Genomic DNA, 22,298 nt, shown 5'->3' with positions numbered 1-22,298 from the left:
CATTTAAGTCAAGGTAAATTCTGCAGGAAATAAGAGTATAACTAAGTTTTACCAGCATTCAAAATCAATGTTGCTATCAGGAGAGCAGAGCCTAAAAGAAGAGATTATTATTATTAATAATAATGGTATTTGTTAAGTTCTATGTGCCAGACACTGTACTAAGCACTGGGATAGATACACAGACACAGTCCATGTCTCACGTGGGCCTCACAGTATTAATCCCCATTTTACAGAGGAGGTAACTGAGGTCCAGAGAAGTTTAGTGGCTTACTCAAGATCACACAGCAGACAAGTGGAGAGCCATGATTAGAACCCAGGCCCTCTGACTCCCAGGCCCATGCTCTTTCCACCTAGCCAAGCTACTTCTCTGTTTGGGGGGAAGGAGTTAGAGAGGGTGGGAGGGATGTGGGGGAGTATTGATCGCAGACACCAGAATAGTGATGCTGCTTTGCCATCTCCGTATCAGTCAATCATTGTCATTTATTGAGAACTTTTGTGCCCAACCTGATTAGCTTGTATCTACCCCAGTGCTTAGAACAGTACTTGATACATAGTAAGTGCTTAACAAATACCATTATTATTATCACAATCTAGTGGGATTCTAACGTGACACTTTCTCTTGCAGCCACATAAATAGAAGGACACAGTTTGAAAACCCGGTCCTGGAAGCCAAAAGGAAGCTACAGCAGAATAACATGCCCACCACGGAGCTTGGCCCGAAGCCTCTACAGGCCCCCGGCTTTCGAGGTACCGCGTTCAGTCCACTTGTCCTTGTTCTGGGAGGGAGAGCAGGCACACCAGATCGATTTCCTCTTCCCCAAATGCCTTAAGTTCAAGCTTTTGGGCTGATTGATTTTTCCCTTTTTCCCCTGTAGCTGGGATTGGCTAGGTCTAGGATATTTTTCCCCAGCCATCAGATGTGACTATCGAGCTTCAAGCACTATATGATGACAGCGTGCAGGGCGGCTTTGGAGTTGGAGGGCACAGAACAGGAGGCCGGCAGGGTTCAGAGAGAGTAGGAAGTTTTGACCCGAAAGGCTGAGCCCAAGAACGAGGCTTGTTTTCCCTTTGTAACAGTCAGAAGCTCTCCATCCACGTTGCCTAGTCCCAAACACGTCCCCTTGCGGCCCCTCCGGCGTTCCCGCAGCGTGGATGGTCTGTCTCACTATCGGAAGGACCGGGCCGGGAAGATTGGGCTATACAGTATGTCCCAGTGCCTCTTGGCTCCCTAAGCACCCGCTATTGGGGGACCGGGGGTCTGAGTAGCGGTCTGAATCACAGCACCGAAATACTTTCCATCTCTTTCACCTTTTTGCACAAATAAAAGCACCTCAGAGAAATTCTGGAAGCCAGGCGAGGCAGCCTCTTGCCCATTGCTCACTGTCACACCGAGGACTTACGGGCGCACGTTGGAAGCGGGTGGAAAGGTCACCAAGCCGTCTCACCCACTGAAAATGTCATTGTCGGAAAGCAAATCTTAGTGTGTAGACATTGAAAAGATCACGTAGGCTTCTTCTGTTTGCTCTTTTTAAAGCTCTCCCCGCTTTATGTGTATGCCTTCATGCCTGCATAAGCACATTCACTCCTATTTCAGAGGCTGTATGCACGAGATGAACCAATATTGTGCAGTGTGTATCAATGGGCCATGTTGTATCAGTGAGTGAGATGCATCTATGTAATAAAAAAACAACTGGTATGGTTAAAAACTTTAAGACTTGGGGAACTCCTTCCTTTACCTGTAAAATTGCTCCCATTAAGGGAGGTGAAGAAGTACTGTTAAGGAATAAATTGCTCCCATTTAGAAGTTGAAGAAGCTTTGAGCCCAGATTCTGAGGCAGATTAGTGCCCTGTAAGAGGTGGTTCACTTACAGATTCTTGCAGCCAAAATCATTCAATCAATGAAATTTACTGAGTGCTTACTGTACTGAGCACTTGGGAGAATACAACAAAGTCGGTAAACACGTTCCTTGCCCCCAAGAAGCTTGCAAGTCTAGAGGAGTTAAAGCAGCTCCAGAAAATGGCTTAATTCATTTCCTTCGTTCCTAGAAGAATATTGTCCATTAGGTTCATCCGTCTGATCTATTTTAGTACAAATTCCCTGTATTTCTGTTGTCCATGAACTGCTTACCCCTCCATCCCAGCAATTAAAGGTGCACAAATCCTCACATATCCCCACCAATGGGATGTCTCCTGAAGCATGAATTGTTCTGAACAGGTTTTTCTTTTATCTTGCTGGCCTTTATAGAAAAGCCACTTTTCACCCGGGATGCATCACAACTGAAAGGAACTTTTCTCAGCACAACCCTGAAGAAGAGCAACATGGGATTTGGGTTTACCATCATCGGTGGTGATGAACCAGATGAGTTTCTGCAGGTGAAGAGCGTCATTCCTGATGGACCCGCAGCCCAAGATGGGAAAATGGAGACAGGTAGGTGGCTTGTCATGATGTCATCGGGGCATCCCAGCATTTCCTGGGGCTGCTTGCTGGTTTTCTTAATTGAAGGTTACAGGTAACCCATTCTCCTCTGCACCGAAACTTCACAGTTTTAAGGACTAGAACTGATCGGTCCCTGTTTCCTTAGTTTATGTTGAAGAACCCTCCCCAGAATGCCTGGCCAAGAATCAGATTGGAGGAGAGCATTCTGACAAGAGCTATGGCTTAGAGCAAGGAAAGCAGAAAGGTTCAAATGTCTTTGTCAGTATGAAAAGATACCCAAACTGGAATCTGTCTGGAAATGTGGTTGGACTTTACTTAAATGTGGTTGGGGTGCCTTCTTCTTCCCCTACTTCCGCTTGGTCACATTTTACACCCCTGACCAGCCCTAGGGGAAAAAGGAGGGAAGGAGGCAGGAAAGATCATGAAATGAGGGGGAGCAAAAGTTTACCTCATTCCCAGTTTCCTTGCACGCCCTGTCAGCTCCCCAAAACCCACATTATTCTAGGCTGTTGCTTGAGTTGGTGGAGTGGCAAGCTCAGAGTGGCTGGGTACTGACTGACTGACTACTAATGTAGCCAGCAGCACTGACTGACTTCTCCTCAACCTCCTCTGAGCCTGCTATAGGGCTCCATTTTTTTTTTAATGGCATTTGTTAAGAGCTTACTCTGTACCAGGAACTGTACTAAGCACTGGGGTAGATACAAGCTAATTAAATTGGACACAGTCCATATTTCACATGGGGCTCACAATCAATCCCCATTTTCAGATGAGGTAACTGAGGCACAGAGAAGGTAAGCACCTTTCCCAAGATCACACAACAGACAGGTGGTGGAGTCCGGATTAGAACTCAGGTTCTTCTGACTCCCAGGCCTGTGCTCTACCCCCTAGGCCTTGCTGCTGCTTCATTTTACATTCAGACCCCTAGAATGCTGTCACTTTTGGAAAATTCTGCTGGGGAAAACAATGTTTACTCAATAAAATCTACTTAAGTCAACTAGTACAAGGCTAAAGCAAAGAGAAGGAGGTTGAAAAGTATGGAATTGATTCATTTTTCACCAACCAAATTCTGCCCATTTGAACTCACGGTAGCTCACTAAATATTGAGAAGCAGCATTCTCAGTGGATAAAGCTCGGGCCTGAAAGTCAGGTCCCCCGACTTCTAATACCTGCTATCTGACCTTGGTCAACTCACTTAACTTCTCTGTGCTGAAGTTATCTCATTTGCAAAATGAGGATAAAATACCTCTCCTCCCTCCCTCTTAGTCTCTGAGCCCCATATGGGATAGGGACCGTGTCCAATCTGATTATCTCATATCGGCCCCAGTGGTTAATCCAGAGCTTGGCATATGGAAAGCACTTAAATATCACAATTGGTTAATATTATTGAGTGTGAGCCTCAATTCATTCAATCATATTTATTGAGCGCTTATTGTGTGTAAACCACTGTACTAAGTGATTAGGACTGTGCTGAATTCTCCCCTGAAGCTTTGGAATGCTTCTGACCAGGGCTGTGGATTGGTACAAAGTGGATCGATGGCCACAGTTTGTTGCTCTGCAGGAGGCAGAGGCAAAACTAGGCCCTTAGAGAAGCTGCCAGACTCCCCTTATTCCAATCTGTCAGGAAGTTTTAGAAAGTTCTCTCCCTTTAAAGTAATATATGGGCACCATTTCCAATAGTATTAAGCAACTTCATTAAGCAAATGTACAAGAATCCTCAGGAAATTTTGGGCTGTCCCTGGACTGAACTGATGGCTGCTTCTCTACATACCCCAAAATAAGGATCAATCCCTGCCATCCTGGAGTTATAAGGATTGAAGAAAGGTATGGGCCTGGAAACTCCCAGTAGGATTCCATTTATCAGTCCACATAGGCTCAGTCATTAATGGTGACTGAGCTACACCCATAAATAGGCCAGATAAAGCAACAGTATTTAATTCTAACAGGATTAGAGAAGCGGCGTGGCTCAGTGGAAAGAGCACGGGCTTTGGAGTCAGAGGTCATGAGTTTGAATCCCAGCTCTGCCACTTGTCAGCTGTGTGACTATGGGCAAGTCACTTAACTTCTCTGTGCCTCAGTTACCTCATCTGTAAAATGGGGATGAAGACTGTGAGCCCCACGTGGGACATCCTGATTCCCCTGTGTCTACCCCAGTGCTTAGAACAGTGCTCAGCACATAGTAAGCGCTTAACAAATACCAACATTATTATTATTATTATTATTATTAATTCTGTACACACATTGGCAGCTAGAACAAAATTTAACCAAGTAGAGCTTGCTCTGGAGAGGTTTCTCACTTACCCAGGGTCTTAGTGGCTAGAGCATGGACCTGGGAGTCAGAAGCACCTGGGTTCTAATCCTGGCTCCACCACTTGTCTGCTCTGTGACCTTGGGCAAGTCACTTCACTTCTCTGGGACTCAATTACCTCATCTGTAAAATGGGGATTAAGACTGTGAGCCCCGTGTGGTACAGGGACTATGTCTGGCTAGATTATCTTGTATTTACCCCAGTGCTTAGAATAGTACTTGGCACATTATTACCAGTAACAGTAATAAAAAAAGAAAGCCAGGGCAGAAATTCTCCACCTTTGTCAAGATAAGGCAGGGGCTTGGCTCCATCCAGTTCCACTTCTGAAGAGGCCAGGGATTCATTGACAGGGAAATGTAGTTTGCTGTGCTTTGCTTCCTGGGAAATGCAGTTCTTTTCCATTTCTTCCCTATGACTCCATGGCCAACCTTCTACAAGGGTCTTTGTTAATGATCTCTAGACTGTAAGCTTGTTGTGGTCAGGGAATATGTCTGTTTATTATTATATTATACTCTCCCAAGTCCTTAGTACAATGCTTTGTACATAGTAAGTACTCAAAAAATGCGATTGAATGAATGAATGAATCTTTTGGATGACCAAAGACTGACCATAATGCAGCATTATCCAAGGGTTATGAAGTGACTGTATTTATTAAAGCATATTCAGCATTTTCATCAGTGATAGCTAAACACAGGAGCTACAGTTTATAAGGGATGGTTTGAAAATCAATCAATAGTATGTATAGGTGGACTTACTTTGTTTAGAGCAGTATACTAAGTGTTTCGGGAATTGCAATAGAACAGAATATGATCCTTGCCCACATGGCTCATCTTGAAACTTGTAGTGCTAAGTAGGCTATGTTTACTCATAAAATAGGCAGTAGTTTTAAGAATGAAATAGAGGGGGAGAAAAAGGCATTACACACATGTTGAAAATGAGGTGTTAGATAAGTAGTAAATTATGAGGATTAGTCCATCAATGGTATTTATCAAGTGCTTACTGTGGCAAAGCAGTGTCCTAAGCAATTGGGAGAGGACAAGAGAACTGTTATTAGCCAAGTTCCCTCCTCATCTGGAGTTCATTCATTCATTCAATCATATTTATTGAGCGCTTATTGTGTGCAGTAAGCTGTACTGTACTAAGCTCTTGGGAGAGTCCGATACAGCAATAAAGACACATTCCCAGCCCACAGCAGGGTTACACTGTAGAGGGTGAGCTTACAGTCTAGAAAGAAGTTTACAGAATCAGTAAGTGTTTAAAACATCCTGCCATTATTGGGGAGAATCATTCCTTCTTCGTGGGGAAAGCTCCTGCTCGGACTTTCTGGGTCAGAGCCTGCAGTTGTGTGGTCACGGCCATCACCTGCTCTTGAAAGGTGAGGGGAGACAAACTTTAAAATAAATTACAGATATGTATATAGGTGCTGTGGGGCTGAGTGTGGGGTGAATATCAAGTGCTCAAATGGGAAATGAGGGCTTAGTAGGGGAAGGCTCTTGAAAGAGATGTGATTTTAATAAGGTTTTGAATAGGGGGAATCGTCTATCTGATCATCTGTCAGATATGAAGGAGGGAATTCCAGGCCAGAGGCAAGACATGGGCAAGAGGTCAATAATGACCGAGATATAGTGAGTAGGTTGGCATTCGAGGGGCAGAGTGAGTATTCTGGGTTGTAATAGTAAGATAAAAGGGGGCAAGGTGACTGAGTGCTTTAAAGCCAATGGTAAGGAGTTTCTGTTTTGTACAGAGGTGGGTGGTCAACCACTAGTGGTTCTTGAGGAGAAGGGAAACAGGGATTGAACAGGTTTTTAGAAAAATGATCTGGGCAGCAGATTGAAGAGGAGAGAAAGAGGAGGCAGAGGGGTCAGCAAAAAGGCAGATGCAGTAGTCAAAGTGGGATAGAACAAGTGCTTGGATCAGTGTGGTAGCAGTTTGGATGGAGAAGAATCAGTGGATTTTAGCAAAGTTGGGAAGGTAGAACTGACAGGATTTGGTGACTGAATATGTGGGAGGAATGAGAGACAGGGAGGGTAATACTGCTATCTATAGTGATGTGAAAGGCAAGGGGAGGACAGGCTTTGGGTGGGAAGATGAGGAATTCTGTTATGGACATGTTAAATTTGAGGTGTCAGCGGGACATCCAAGTAGAGATGTCCTAAAGGCAGGAGGAAATCTGAGACTGCAGAGAAGGAGAGATCAAGGCTGGAGATGTAGATTTGGGAATGGTAGTTTTTACAGATGTGGAAACTGAGACAGAGAGAAGTTAAGTGACCATGCTTTTTCCACTAGGCCACACTTGCTTCTGAAAAGCGAAACAGATTAATTATATATGGAATGTTTTAAATGTTAAAATTAATTATTTTAATAGTGGCATTCGGTGACATTCAACAGTGTATAAATGAATGTAGGTAGGCCAGGTGGAGGGAAGTCTAAATGTAAATACAGATAAGACAGTATATGTTGTTTGTATTGCTTAGCTCTCATTAAGCAAGCACTGTCACTTTTTGGGCTGTAAATCTATGGGCCCCATTTTTTTTTTAATTTACCTCATAAGGATCTGACCCGGAGGGATTTGATAAATGTTAAAAAGGCATTTTCTTATCCTGATTCTGAATTTTGAAATGTCTTTGCATGAATTACCCAATCATTAGTCAAGAAATTATTTTCTTCCTAGTCTTTCGCCACATCTTAAGTATGAAAAAATAATTGGTTTTGAAGAAGCTTGTTGTCTGAAATATCTTAGAAAATGGAAGACAGAAAAGAATACCCAATTGCTCAGGAAAGTTTCCCTCTAAATACAAGTCCAAACTTGCACTTTGAGTAGGACCTGGGTTTCCTAAACCTGATTCTGTCATTTGCCTGTTGTGGTACCTTGGGCAAGTAACTGAACTTCTCTGTGCTACAGCTTCCTCATCTGTAAAATAGGATTCAATATCTGTTCTCCCCCTTACTTAAACTATGGGCCTCAGGTGGGGCAGGGACTGTCTGACCTGATTATCTTGTATCTACCCCAGTGCTTAGTACAGTTCTTAGAACATAGTAAGCGCTTAACAGAGTAGTCTCCATGGCGGCCGTATCCCTGGCCATACTAGTGACTTTACCGGCTCCTTTTCCTCACAGTCAACTGAAAGAACTAACCCTCTCCAACCAGCTTTCCCGAACATGGAAGGAACTCATCAAGGAGACATGGCCTCATGGTTCAGTTGGGATCTCTTGTCTCCAGGCCTCTTGTGGCTGGGCCTCATGCCAACCTACATCTTCAAGGTGGGTTCAGAACCCACATTTGGGTAGCAGCTACAAACCTCCACCTTGCCCCCACCCGAATCCCCTCATACAACCCTTTTGAAAGGAAAGCACTTGGATATGCTTTCCATGGGGAGTAATTGGTTGCTTGTGTAAAATCCTTGACCAGATTTTTAAAATTCCAGTCCCCTTGTCCCCTCACCCCACAAACAGAGTTTATGAGGATGCACTCACCATTGTCACTGTCTCATAAGCTCCCTTTTTTGGAGCTGTCCCCCTGTCTCCCAGGGAATAGCCGCTGTGGATCCTTCTTATCTTCCTTGGCTTTATCCTTCTCTATGCCTAGTAGTGAACTGGTCATCTGAGCCACATTTACATCCATTCAAAAGTAGGGTTGCCTTGACATTTGAAGAACCCAATGTCTTCACAGGCTTTGTGATAGTGTACTCTCCCAAGCGCTTAGTTCAGTGTTCTGCACACAGAAAGTGCTCAATAAGTACCATTGATTGAATGATGTTTTTGTGGGCTAGAAGTAGTGGTCAGGTTTTCTGGGCTGGTAGTTTCTTGTGATTGAGTACACATGGTGTAGTGGTCCGATTAGACTGTAAACCCGTTAATGGGCAGGGACTGTCTCTATCTGTTGCTGATTTGTACATTCCAAGTGCTTAGTACAGTGCTCTGCACATAGTAAGTGCTCAATAAATACTATTGAATGAACAAATGATAGAGCACAGGCCTGGGAATTGGAAGGTTCTGGGTTTTAATCCCGGCTCTGACACTTGTCTGCTGTGTGACCTTGGGCAAATCATTTCTCTGTGCTTCAGTTACCTCATCTGTAAAATGGGGGTTGAGACTGTGAGCCCCACATGGGACAGGACTGTGTCCAACCCAATTTGCTTGTTTCCACCTCAGCGCTTAGTCCAGTGCCTAGCACATAGTAAGTCCTTACTAAGTATCACAACTATTACTATTATTGTTACTTTGACTATGTAGGCACAGTGCTTACAGGAAATAGAGACTTCTTGTTTATGAAAACTGGCTATAGCTGGAATTGTTTTTCACTTCCAGATTCACCTCACCTCTGTAAACAGTCCTCATGTTAGTCAAATATCTGATTTCTCAGTTGGATGCCAACATCTCTTTCAGATCAATAATAGTCTTCTTTCCAGTGAGTATAATGATGAATTTAGGTGATTCAGAGGCCATGTACTGTCAGCTCCTCACTCTGGGGGCATACAAACCTTCTCAAAATCTTTTAATGTCTGGATTTATTCTAATTCCTTTCCATCATTGTAAGCTCTGACCTTGAACTGTTTAACCAATTAGTGATATTTGCTGAGCACCTACTGGGTACTGGGCACTGTAGAGAACTTGGGAGACTACAGTACAACAGTGCTGGTAGGCATGTGACCTGCCCTCAATGAGCTTGCATTCTAGAGGACTGAGTTTCATAAAGAGCTTTTTGTTTTCAAAGTATATGCCTTTGGGGGAAGAATAATGTCAGTTTTTAACACTTTTATCTTTCCCCTCTTTTGAATTGTTTAATAGAGCAGTCATTGTCTTTCCTGATGCACTTCCTTGCTTCTACAATGAAAGTCATGGTATTATCTTCATCATTGTTATTTATTGAGTGCTTAATGTGTGCAGAGCACTCTATCCTAAGCGCTTGGGAGAGGACAATGCACCGGAGTTGGTAGATACGTTTCCTGCCCCCACTGAACTTACAGTCTAGGGAGGAAGACAGAAATTAATGCAAATAAATCATTTATACTATATAATTTATAGATATTCACATATGTGCTATGGGGTTGAAGTTGGGTGAATTTCAAATGCCCAGAGGTCACAGATCCAAGTGCATGGACAACGCATATTGGAAAGGGAGCTGGGAAAAAGAAGATTAATGGGGGAAGGCCTCCTGGAGAGTCTAAAAGTCTATCCGAGGCTTTGGTACATATCTCTGACAGCACCAAGATTCTCTATCCTTACCATTTTGAAATTAAGATTTAGTAGTATCCTCATCAGAAGCCATTTAAATCGGTTCACTGTGCTTTCTGATGTATCCGCACAACCAACAATTTAAGTGAGTGTCGTTTGTGACTACTCGGGGCTGTGTCTACCCAGTATGAAATGAAGTGGAAAGTTGCAATCATCCAGTTAATTTTCTCCCAGATAATAGCCCCCTGAGATTATTCACCCCGCAAAGATAAATCTTTGTTATGAATTTTTGTTTGAGCTGTCTATATGTATCTAATTAACTGGAAAATCATCAAATTGCCATATATCTTTGCCTGTAGAGACCTGGCCTTTGGGTGAAGAATTTTTCCCTTACTTGAAAATGAATATTATTTGACTTTGATCACCTTTGTGGATTTGTTCAGAGATTCATTTTCCTTCATCTGCATTCTCAGGAGAGAAATAAAGCTCCCTGACAAAGACAAAGATAGAACAGCAGAGGTGGCACAAACACAGTGTGTTCTCACTAAGTGCAAAAGATGGTATAAACCAAGGAAGGTGATGTAGCATAAGCTTTACTGAGCAGCTACAGGAGCAAAGGATACATGATGGTTGCACACACCCCCTCCCACCGCCTCCAGTAAGTGCCCATGAACTGTTACATCAGCTGTTGCCAGTCAATTGTATTTATTGAGTGCTTACTGTGTGCAGAGCACTGTACTAAGCTCTTGGGAGAGTATTGTACAACAGTAGACATATTCCTTGCCCACAGTGAATTTACAGCTCATTGGCCATTAAACAATCAATGAATCGTATTTATTGAACACTTACTGTGTACGGAGCACTGTACTAAGCACTTGGGAGAGTACACTATAACAGAGTTGGTAGATCAGTCATTGGTATTTATTGAGTGCTTACTGTGTGCAGAAGACTGTATATTGCACTTAGGCGAGTCCAATGCCAAAATATAATATTAAACCAGTGGAACCCTGGGAAACAGGGACTAAATGACACCAAATTGCATTGAAATATATTGTAAAATGTCAGTTAAGGGTGGTCCTTAGCCCAAGTGTGTCACATGAGCCCCAAATCCCTTGTTAGAGTAAATATTTAATAATACAATTATTATTATGGTATTTGTTAAGCACTTTCCATGTGCCAAGCACTGTTCTAAGCACTGGGGTAGATAGAAGGTAGATAGAAGATAAGGTAACTGAGGCCCAGAGAAGTGAAGCGACTTGCCCAAGTTCATACAGCAGACAAGTGGAAGAGCCAGGATTAGAATTTGCCACAACCCTGTGAGTTATCACAGGGCTGGGCAGGAGCTTAATATCATAACCTGGAGGTGGGAACTGGGCCATTGCCCACCTGGCTACCTTCCCTATAGGAAGGGATTCTTCTCCACGGGCAGTGGGTTCACCACTCGCCAAATAGCTGCATAGACTGTGTAGGCACTTGGGTGACAAATTGCTCCAGATGTAGAGGATATCCTTGCCAGCACCTTTGGTGGCTCATGCTCCCTACACCCTCCACTTCGGGAGCCTCTGAACAGATGTGCTCACACAGATTATCCCTGGAAAGAGAGCTGTCCATCGAAGGCCTCTTTGTGGGGCAGGCAGCCCCCCTGCCCCATTCCCAGAAGGAAGGGCATTTGGGTTAAGAGAAGCAGGTGTGGCTTAGTGGATAGAGAGCGGGCCTGGGAGTCAGAAAGACCTCGGTTCTAATGCCGGCTCTGCCACGTCTGCTATGCAACCTTGGGCAAGTCACTTTACTTCTCTGGGCCTCAGTTACCTCATCTGTAAAATGGAATTAAGGCTGGGAGCCCCATGTGGGACAGGGACTATGTCCAACCTGATTAACTTGTATCTACCACAGTGGTTGGCACATAGCAAGCACTTAAAAAGTACCATAATAATAATTATTTTTAGTGTTAGGGTGAGAGTTGCAGAGAGAGGATATTTTCCCAGGCTCCTTTGTGGCAGCTCTGTGGAGATCGACACACCAGCTCTTGTCTTTGTATTTCACTCTGGAGTTCCCCATGACAGTTCAGGTGGCAGCCAGGCCTATATCCTGATCTAAACCCAGGCTCTGAGCTGTCAGTCCCATCTCAGAAAAGAGAGTCTGGAGTCCCTGTGGACTGTCACTGTAAGTCTTTGCTCCAGCAGGCATGGGCAGCCAGTTAGGGCGGCACAGGGCATCATTAGCAGGACGGGCAAAGAAAATCAAACCAGAGGCATCATTTTCCCATTGTATGAAACCAAAGTGGATTGCATGCGGTGTTCCCAATAGAGAGCTGCAAAGCTTCAGAAAAGGACAACTGGGATCATTAAGGAGTTGGAGGAGCTTCAGACGAAGGAGAGACTGAAAGGATTAGAACTCCTCACCCTGGAATTGCAAAGGTGGAGAGAGATGTGATTGAAGTTTATAAAACCACTGAGGGTGTGTTCCCTGCTAACCCAGGAATTGTGGCTCATAAAATCATACAAAACCCAGAGAAGGAAGTCCCTGCTTAAGGTTGAAGGTGGCACATTTAAAATAAAGATTGGAATTCAGAGAGCTGTGGGGCTAGGAGGGTCTCTTGGAGTAATGAGTTCCAGTTCCTTGTCTCCAGGCAGCTAAGACTGAAGTGTCCAGAGCGAGTGCTTTAAAGATCCCCAAAACTTCAGTTGGTAGCTTGTGTCACCAAAAAACTGCAATTAAAAGGGTGCTGATAAACATTTATAGTCCCTATGAGAAGCAGCATGGCCTAGGGGATAGGGCTTGGGCCTGGCAGTCAGAGGACCTGGGTTCTAATCCCTACTTTGCCGCTTGTCTGGTCTGTGACCTTGGGCAAGTCGCTTCACTTCTTTATGCCCCAGTTTCCATGACTCTAAATTGGGGAGTCAATACCTGTGCTCCCTCCTACTTAGACGGTAACCCCATGTGGGAACTGATTATCTTTTATCTACCCCAATCCTTAGTAAAGTACTTGACATAGAAAGTTCTGAACAAATAAAATTATTATTACTATCATTATGATTGTTGTTGTTATCATTGTCATTATTACCACCTTTACTCCCATGAAAAACCTCCCTGCAGTGCTTATGATTTTTATATCTCTTCCCCATTCTCTTTCCCATCTTTCCTTTTCCATCCCAATATCCTCCTCCTCTTCCTGGTTATTTCCAAGTCTCTGATTTCTTTCTGCTTTTGCCTGAGACCCTCCTTCTGCTCCCTTTCCCCCTTATCTCCCAGTCCCCCCACACTGATTATGTTCCTGTCTTTTGGGGCCCATGGATCATCTTTCCCTTCTTCTTAACTTTCTGTCCATCTGCGTGTGTATGGATATGTCCCTGCACATCCATTGTGGATCTCTCCTGTGATTTTTCCTTTCTTGTAGTACTTGTGGAATTTAAGTGCTTATTGTGTGTCAAGCACAGTGCTAAATACAGAATAATCAGATCAGATACAGTCGCTGTCCCACACAGAGCTCACAGTCTAAGGGGGCAGGAGATCAGGTATTTATCCATATTTTCAGATGAGAAACCTGAGACTCAGAGAAGGTAAGTGCTGTGAACCCTAGGTCACACAGTAGGCAAGCGGTAGAGCATGAATTAGAACCCACGTCTCTTCCCTGACCTGTGCTCTGTCCACTGGGTCTTGACTCATGTGAATACCTGATTCCATTTGTGTCTGTGTGTAAGTGTGTATCTCTATATGTTTATGGAAGGACAAATTTTAAAGCAAGATAGACTGTGGCATGTACAAATTGGTCATTAAAATAGTTTTCAGTTTCATATTAAGAAAGCTCAGAAGTCCCAAAACTTCTCAAAAGCCTCTAGTGGCTGCCCATCCACCTCCACATCAAGCAGAAATTCCTTATGATTGGCTTTAAAGCACTCAACCATCTCACCTCCCCCATCTTCCTTTGCTGATTTTCTACTACAATCCAGCCAACATGCTTCGCTCTTCTAATGCCAACATTCTCACCATATCTTGATCTCATCTATCTCACCACCGACCTTTTGCCCATGTCTTTCATCTAGGCTGGACCTCCCTCCCCTTTCACATCTGACAGACCACCACTCTTCTTCACAGACCACCACCTTCCGAGGCTTATTAAAATCCAAAAGGCCTTCCCTAACTAACCTCTCATTTATTTCAGTCCCTCTCCCATCTGTGTGGCCTATGTAATTGAATCTGTTCCCTTTAATCATTTGATATTCACCCCACTTTCAGCCCAACAGCCCAGTGGCACTTAGCTACCTATCCCTATTTATTTCAATGTCTGGCTCTCCCTCTAGATTGTAAGCTCCTTGTGGGGAGGGATTGTGCTTAACAACTCTGTTTTCTCTCCCATGTGAGTGTGCTGCAGCATGGCCTCGTGTAAAGAGCATGGGCCTGAGAGTCAAAGGACCTGGGTTCTAATCCCAGCTCTGCCACTGGTATGCTGTGTGATACCATCTCTCTGAACCTCATTTTCCTCTTTGGCAAAATAGAGATCCAATACCTGGTCTCCCTCCTACTTAAACTGCAAGCCCCATGTGGGACTGGACTATCCTCTATCTACCCCAGCACTTAGTACAGTGCCGGGCATATATAGTAAGTGCTTAACAAAAATCACTATGAATTAGTAAGTGCTCAATAAATACCATTGCTTGATTGATTAGTACTCAAAATGAAATTTAATTGAGGTCAGTGGAAGATCAGTTGTCCTGGGGCTCTTTGTTGTTGGTGAAAACCTGCTGACTTTGGCAGGTTGTCAGTGGTGTTAAAATAGTCTGGTTTCGGCAGATAGAGAATCTCTCCAGATGCAGAAAAATGACTCATGAGTCAACTACAATTTATGCATTCCGTCATGCACCAACTGGGTGTTCATATGAACTGGCAAGACCACATAAGGTGAAATAGTAAGCTTCATCATCTAATTTACCACTCTCTTCAGAAACCCCAATGCAAAATTGTGTTTTTCATTACTGAACATTGGGACCAGTGTGAAGGGAAGAAGATGCTGTTCTTTGTTTCGAGACCATAACAAGACCAGAGAGAACTCTATGAGGTGACACAAAGATTAATAGCCTCGCACTTTGCCTTTCACTTCATCACTTTTCTCTCCCTTTGATCTCAACTTGAATGGACAGAGAGGTTCTCCCATCTTTATTTTAGTTTGTCTCTCACACTTGTCTCATCCTGCCATAAGGAAGATCATTTTGAAAGTTCAGTTTGATTCCACCTCCCATCCTTCTGTAATGGAACTGTAATTTTCTGAGAGGAGAGGGAACCAGCTGGCTTGGTCCATAGACCAAACCTCAAATCCTAAGGCTTCTTCTCCTGTGGGGCTGAATTTGGGGGCTGAAGGCCTGGCACTTATAAAACCTGTAGAGGTTCCTTGCAAGGTACAGTGTTGGCCCTTTTCCAAGAGGTGTCCTTTGTGCCCATTCAAGGGGGTGATTCAGGTCTGGGCTGCCAACAGCCAAGAGGTGGTTAATGTTGGAGTGGCGGTCATTGAGGGCAGGGAATGTGTTGGTTTATTGTTATATTGTATTCTCCCAAGCACTTAGCTCAGTGCTTTGCGCACAGTAAGCACTCAGTAAATACAATTGAATGAATGAGTGAATGAGGAAGTGGGCAGAAATTGATTCAACCAGAGGCCCTCTCTGAAAATGGAACATCACAGGAATTCAATCTTTGAATCATGCCGATTCGCCTGGTGTGGTAACAAATGACTACAGGAACAGCCTCATAATTGATGAGGAGGCTAAGGTGGCACTAGGATATCTGATGGGTGCATTTTGATTGGAAACCTTTCAGAACTGGGGTGCTGTTTTCCTGGCTCTTTGAGTGCTTTCTCCAGGTTCCCAGGTCATTTTTTCCTGAAAGGAGAGGGTAAGGACATGTTCTTGGTGCCACAGGGAAAAGGTGACATTTCTTTCCACAAAGAAAAGATTTTGCCCAGAGGCAAGGTAAGGCAGTATCCTGGCTGAGGTGCCAATGAGAGGAGTTTCCACAAGAAAGCAGCGTGGTGCTGTGCCCACCACCAAACACAATGAAATCTCCTTTCTCTCTATAATCTGCAGAAACTCAAGAATACAGGTAGCGATTTCTTTTTCCCCAGAAATACTGCCAAGTCAGAATTTTTCTATTTTTTGCAACCAGAGTCAGAAGTGATGATTCCCGCATAGGCACTACGTTGCAAGAGACTGAGGTTTTGAGGGTCAATGCTCCCTTGTCCCCTCATGTGGCACTCATGAGAAATAAGATGAGAGCTGAGCACCTGGAGCTCTCTGGCAGACTCTGTATCTATCAGTGAAGTTTTATGGCTATATTCAGGGCCGGAATTGCGGGAAAAAAATTTTCATTTTTCCTAGCTAACTTTTGCGTTTTTGAAGAATCCATTTCCTGTTTCCTTCCCCCATCTCTCTTCAATTTCTTCATATTTCTTCCATTCTTACCTTTATTCTTTATTTCCATCTCCCCATTGAGTATGAAAAAGGGGAGAAAGAACCCTTTGACAAAGCTCAGGGAGAAGAGAAGGTAATTTCCCATCCTTCCACAGGCAAACGCTCTAGCCCCAGCTCTCTTTTATGGAGTAGCCCTGTCATTCCACCCAATTCTCATTCCCTCTTCAACCAGTTCTTCATCCAATGCACTTGGCATTTTCCCGATTTTATCAAAAGGTTTGTGCCTAGAAGGCAAGTCAAGATATGTAGGGGAGATGAGAACTATATGCCATTTGGCAGCGTCCTTTGGCCTTTAGGAAACACTGCTTTGGGAGTATTTCGGGGATTATAGGAGTTGGAAGTAATAACAGTGATTGTGGTACTTGTTAAGTGCTTACTCTGTGCCAAACACCATACTATGTGCTAGAGGAGACATAAGATAATCAGGTTGGACACAGTCCCTGTACCACATGGGGCTCATAGTTTAAGTAGGATGGAACCTCTTAAAAATTAAATAGATAAGAATGAATTAAAAATGGAATAGATAGCAGGCAGTTGCTACAGCCTGTTCTCCATTCACACATTTTTAATACTGTACCAAGTACAGTAATTTCATCAGTGTTGATGGCATACTGAAGTTTATCAGTTTCTAAAATGGTGCTTGGCTTCCTTCTCAGTATTCCACAGGAGATATATGGAGTGTTTTAGACACACCAAAGAGAATGTAAAACAAATGTTTCTTGTTTATTGGAAAGTCAAGAAATAGGCATCTCTTATAAAATAAGGATGATATCCACTGAGTGTTTGCTATGTGCCAAGATACAGACTCTGACCCACATAGGGCTTGCAGTCTAAGAAGGACCTTCTCTCTATTTTACATATGAGAAAAGAGAAGGCTGGAAAAGTTAAGAGACATGCCCTAGGTCACGCACAGCAGGCCATGACAGAACTAGAATTAGTATCCAGGTATCCTTACTCCAGGACCATGTTCTGTGCCTAGAGACCTCCCACATAGTTATTCACTAAAAGGCAGCAACCACGGCTGACACCAAAATGTCTATTGTCCAAGCAGCTGAGTGAGGAAGATAAGTAAATTTGCTTAGTTGAATGAGGTCTCAATGGCCAGAAAATAGAATAAACAGAGACGTGAATTGCCAGGTCCTTCTTCCATATGGTGGGTTCAACTTGATAGCTTATTGCCATGGGGGAAGGTAGTTGAAAGTTCTCAGACCAGATGGCATAAAAAATGATTTCAGAAGGAATTACTGGACAGTCATCTGTCTCTAGAAAAGATGTTAGCCCAAGTTTGTCGGTGATTTAGTTGAAATGATTTCCAGTCAAAGAACCAAATAACATAGATTGTAATATTATTCACTCGTTAGACTATTCCCCCCCAAATCTTTGACCCCACATACTATTGGCAGAGAAGGCAGTCCCCTCCCAGTAGCTTCGGAGGGGAGGATCGGGGAGAGAATTTTGTGCTTCTGCTTCTGTGCCTCCCTTCATTCTCCTACCAGGTGTGCTGTGGGAGGATTGCAAAGCACCATCCTCTAACTGCTCTCTCCACCCCAGTTGGAGACTGGGCCGGTGTGAGCCCATGATTCCACAGTTGCTATTCCCTCTATGGATGCAACTCAAGTTCTCCCCAGTTGCTAATAAAAGCAGTTTTAGTTGCTCCTGGTTTAGTGAAATATCCTTCAGTTTGCAGTCTGCAGGAGTCTACCGTGACTTCAGCTGTTGCTTTACTTAGTTTAATTGATGGCATTCACTGCAGCAGAATCCTAGACATCTAAATTATCCTCTTCTACTTGATAGGTGGATTCCTGGAGAGTTCACTTATAGGTTAATAAGTAGAAGGGTCTGTGCTTGCTCCTGTATTTTCTGGTGGATAAGTAAAGAATTTCATTTTTCATCTCGTCCGGCCACTACAATCATGGGCATAATATTTTGAAATATCAATATTCCTGCCTTGGGACTACAGGGATTTCATGTTAAAACCTCGGAGGATTACCAAAGAGCTAATCTTCCCATCCCTATTCTTCAAGAGGTGGGACCAGGTTGATTTAGAGCTGTCTAGATTAGCCTCCAGATGTTCATAATTTACAAATAATGCTTATTTATCTTTTGCTGTCTGTGCTTTCTATTCACTTTACAATTTTACTATTCAGACTTTCTCCTGGAAATGCAGTGAAGATAGCATCTGTTTTTTAAGCCATTTCAGTGCGTGTTGTGGGGGAAAAGAATGATTGTAGATGCCAATGCATTAGAGAGTTCATCCTGTTGAAGCTAATAGCAGCCTTATTGCACTCTGTAACGTAGGTGGTTAAGTGCTTTGAAGCAAAGATGTAGGCTAAGTAACTTCCCTGTGGTCATCTGCTGAGTCATTTATGGAAATGACTGAACCCAAAGACCTCTGACTAGGCAGCACATCTTTCAGATTGATTGCAACTTCCGAGTCCCTGCTGCCTCAAAGATGTTGAAGTGCATGGATTTTGGCAGGTGAAGGATAGAGGCAAAGGGAGAAATCAGGGTGAGAGATCAACAAGAGAGAGTAAGACAGCAAATCCAGGGAGAAAGGGATGGGAGACAGAGAAAAAGGAAGGGGGAAGGAGATAGTGAGAAAGGAAGGAATGAAGAGAAACGGTGGGATGTGGGGAACTAAGGAAAGGAGAAGTAAAGCAAGAAGTAACAGTATCAGTAGTATCTATCCAGTGCCTAGTGTGTGTAGAGCACTGTACTGAGCATATATGGGTGCACTGTGATGAATGAAAGTGATCAAAGTAGTGCTGCCTTTGGAAACTGTTGCCATTAACAGCTTAGACAAAATTTCACAGACTCTTTGAATAGTCTGCCCATCTAGACAGATTAGGGATAACACTATCTGAGTTCAGGGAAATGATGGCGTTTACAAGTGTATTTGGCTCAACACTCGCCCTTCTTACTTGACAAGGGTCCAGAGACTTGTAATTCAAAAGATTAGAAACACTACTGCTCAGCAAGGTTTCCGGCTCTTCCGGGAAGAAGTCACTGTGTAAAGCAAAGAGGCATCCTATAAGCCTAGATCACTAGAAGAATGATGGAATTTATGAACCTCAGGGCCAACTGTGATTTCTGAACCAGAATGAAATGAGAAAGAACCCAGTTTCTCTGGATTGTTAATTTTGTTACCAGGTACTCAAAATGTATCGACTCAGACACCTTATGGGCAAAACCCAGCTGTATTGTTCAATGTTTAATGTCTTGTTTAATGGGCATTGTGAGAGTCTTAAGGGAAGGTAGTTTGTCATTACAAGCCTGGTACCTATGGATAGCTAGTGATTCTACCCTTGCCAGTGGGCATAATGGGATGGAGAGCTGATGTGAGACAACTAGCTGGCTCCTTAAGGCTTTGTTTTCTGTTCATTTCCTTAGAAAAGGGCACAAGTCTGTCTTAGATTTGACCACTTTATCATTCACAAGGAAACTCTTCCATGTTCCTTTAAAATTAAAGCATTCTGAATCCTTGAGAAAACATATGGGGCCGATGGCATACCTTTGCAGAATCAAGTTGGACTCTCCCTGGGAGAAATAGCCAATGAGTTTATTCACCGGGGAATCTCCATTTTCTCAGAGAAAAGGGGTGGTCCCTGTGCCTGCTAACATTCAGGTGAAGCTGGAGTTCATGTCCAGGAGTCAAACAAAATTATCAATTCTACTTCCTCCTAACAATAATGTCAATAATAATAATAATTGTGGTATTTATTAAGCGCTTACTATGTTCCAGGCACCGGGGTGGATATAAGCAAATCAGGTTGGACACAGTCCCTGTTCCACATGAAAACCACAGTGTTAATTCCCATATTACAGATGAGGTAACTGACACAGAGAAGTAGGTTTGTTGCCAACATCACACAGCAGCCAAGCAGAGGAGGCAGGATTAGAACCCATGTCCTTCTGACTCCCAGCCCCATGTTCTATCCCATAGGCCTTGCTGCTTCTCAGGCCATGTTGCTTCTCTTTGCAGGGATAACCAGTCCCTTGAGCAGCTAAGGGTTGAATTTTAGCCTGTTCCCTGGGACTGCTCTCCAAACTCCTTGAGCAAGTTGCCTACACCTGCTTTTTCCTCTTCCTGTTCTCTAAATGTCTCCTTGACCCCCCTCCAATCTGGCTTCCACCCCATTCACACCACAGAGACTGCCCTCTCAAAGGACATCAGTGATCTCCTTCTTGATAAATCCAACAATTTGTACTCCATCCTAATCCTCCTTTACCTCTCAGCTGCCTTCAATACCGTCCACGATCCCCTTCTCCTGGAAACATTATCCAAGCTTGGGTTGACTGCTACTGTCCTCTTCTGGGTTCTCATCCTATTTCTCTGGTCAGTCATTCTCGATCTCTTTCTCTGGCTCCTCCTCAGACTCCAACCCCCTAACTATGGGTTTCCCTCAAGGTTCAGATCTGGGTTCCCTTCTGTTCTCCATCTACACTCACTCCCTTGGAGAACTCTTTTGCCCCCACAGCTTCAACTGCCATCTCTATGCAGTTTATTCTAAAGTCTACAACTCCAGACTTTCTCCTTTTCTGCAATGTTGCATTTACTCTTCCCTTCAGGTCATCTCTACTTAGACATCCCTGAGACACCTCAAATTTAACATGTCCATAACAGCTCCTTACCTTCCACCCCAACCCTGTCCTCTTCCTGACTTACCCATCACTGTAGACAGCACCACCATCCTCTTGTCTCACAAGCCTGTAACCTTGTCATTATACTTGACTCACCTCTTTCGTTCAGTCTGTCACTAAATTCTGTCAGTTCAAAATTTAAAACATCACTAAAATCAGCCCTTTCCCCCAAAGCATTAATCCAAGCATTTATCCTATCCCGCCTTGATTACTGCATCATTCTCCTTGCTGACCTCCCTGCCTCCTGTCTCTCTGCACTCCAATCCATACTTCACTCTGCTGCCCAAGTCATTTTTATACAAAACTGTTAAGTCTATGTTTCCCCATTCTTCAAGAACCTCCAGTGGTTGTCCATCTACCTCCACATCAGACAGAAGCTCCTTACCATAGACTTTAAAGCACTCAATCACCTTGCCGTCTACTACCTTACCTCCCTGATTTCCTACTACACTCCATCCCATACACTTTGCTTCTCTATTGCCAACCTACTCTCTGTACCTCAGTTTTGTCAGTCTTACCACAAACCTCTCTCCCACATCTGCCCTCTGGCTTGGTACTCCCTCCCTCCCTCCTCATATCTGATGGACTATCACTCTCCCCACCTTTAAAGTATTATTAAAAGCACTTCTCCTCCAAGAAGTCTTTCCTGGCTAAGTTCTCATTTCCTCTTCTCCCACTCCCTTGTGCATCATCCACACACTTGGATATGAACACGTTATTCATCCCTCCCTCAGCCCCACAGCACTTATATACATATCCATAATTTATTTATATCAATATCTCCCCCTGGACTGTATGCCCATTTTGGGCAGAGAGCATATCCTTCTGTCTGCCTCTTTCTTCCTCTTTTTTCTCCTCTCTCCTCCTTCCCTCTCTCTCCATAGAGACCAAGAACATATAGGTCAAGCTTGAAAGAGGTAGTTGTTTTCAAACTACTGTATTGTTTGTCTAAAAAATGAGATGCTATTCATATAGGTAATTTTCTATTAAGGACTTCGGATCAGCCTTCCAACTGTAGTCTGGTCCATTAACCCAATATCTTTTTTTTTCCAAAAGAGCACGTGATTTGAAGCTGCTCCCCAGCAACCCCTCTGCAGACTAGATGGCAAATTGTTCTTGAATAAAACAATCGTTTAATCCATACTCAGACACTATTCAAATGCCATTTTTTCTAGTCCAGTGCATTTCAAATGTGTGAAGTTCTACTGGATTCTTTCCATTTAGGCCCACTGTTTCTTTGCGGTCTTCTTACTGAAATAGGAAAGACACCATTTGTACACCA

The 22,298-nt window shown here is 43.6% G+C and overlaps 1 protein-coding gene across 9 annotated transcripts in view; it reads left to right on the top strand.

Moving 5' to 3' along the window:
• The window catches only part of MAGI2 (membrane associated guanylate kinase, WW and PDZ domain containing 2), a 902,790-nt gene that overhangs the window by 723,562 nt on the left and 156,930 nt on the right, over positions 1–22,298 (top strand). For all 9 annotated transcript variants that reach the window (XM_029077508.1, XM_029077506.1, XM_029077507.1 and 6 more), the window contains 2 exons: positions 626–747; positions 2,246–2,428. In XM_029077508.1, the coding sequence (XP_028933341.1) occupies positions 626–747; positions 2,246–2,428 (305 nt within the window). The remainder of the gene's footprint in view (positions 1–625; positions 748–2,245; positions 2,429–22,298) is intronic.

Source organism: Ornithorhynchus anatinus, chromosome 13, assembly GCF_004115215.2.
Source record: "Ornithorhynchus anatinus isolate Pmale09 chromosome 13, mOrnAna1.pri.v4, whole genome shotgun sequence".
In the NCBI taxonomy this organism is placed as follows: Eukaryota; Metazoa; Chordata; class Mammalia; order Monotremata; family Ornithorhynchidae; genus Ornithorhynchus; species Ornithorhynchus anatinus.
Note: the sequence above shows the minus strand (reverse complement) of the source record. Positions and strands in the feature narration are given on the sequence as shown.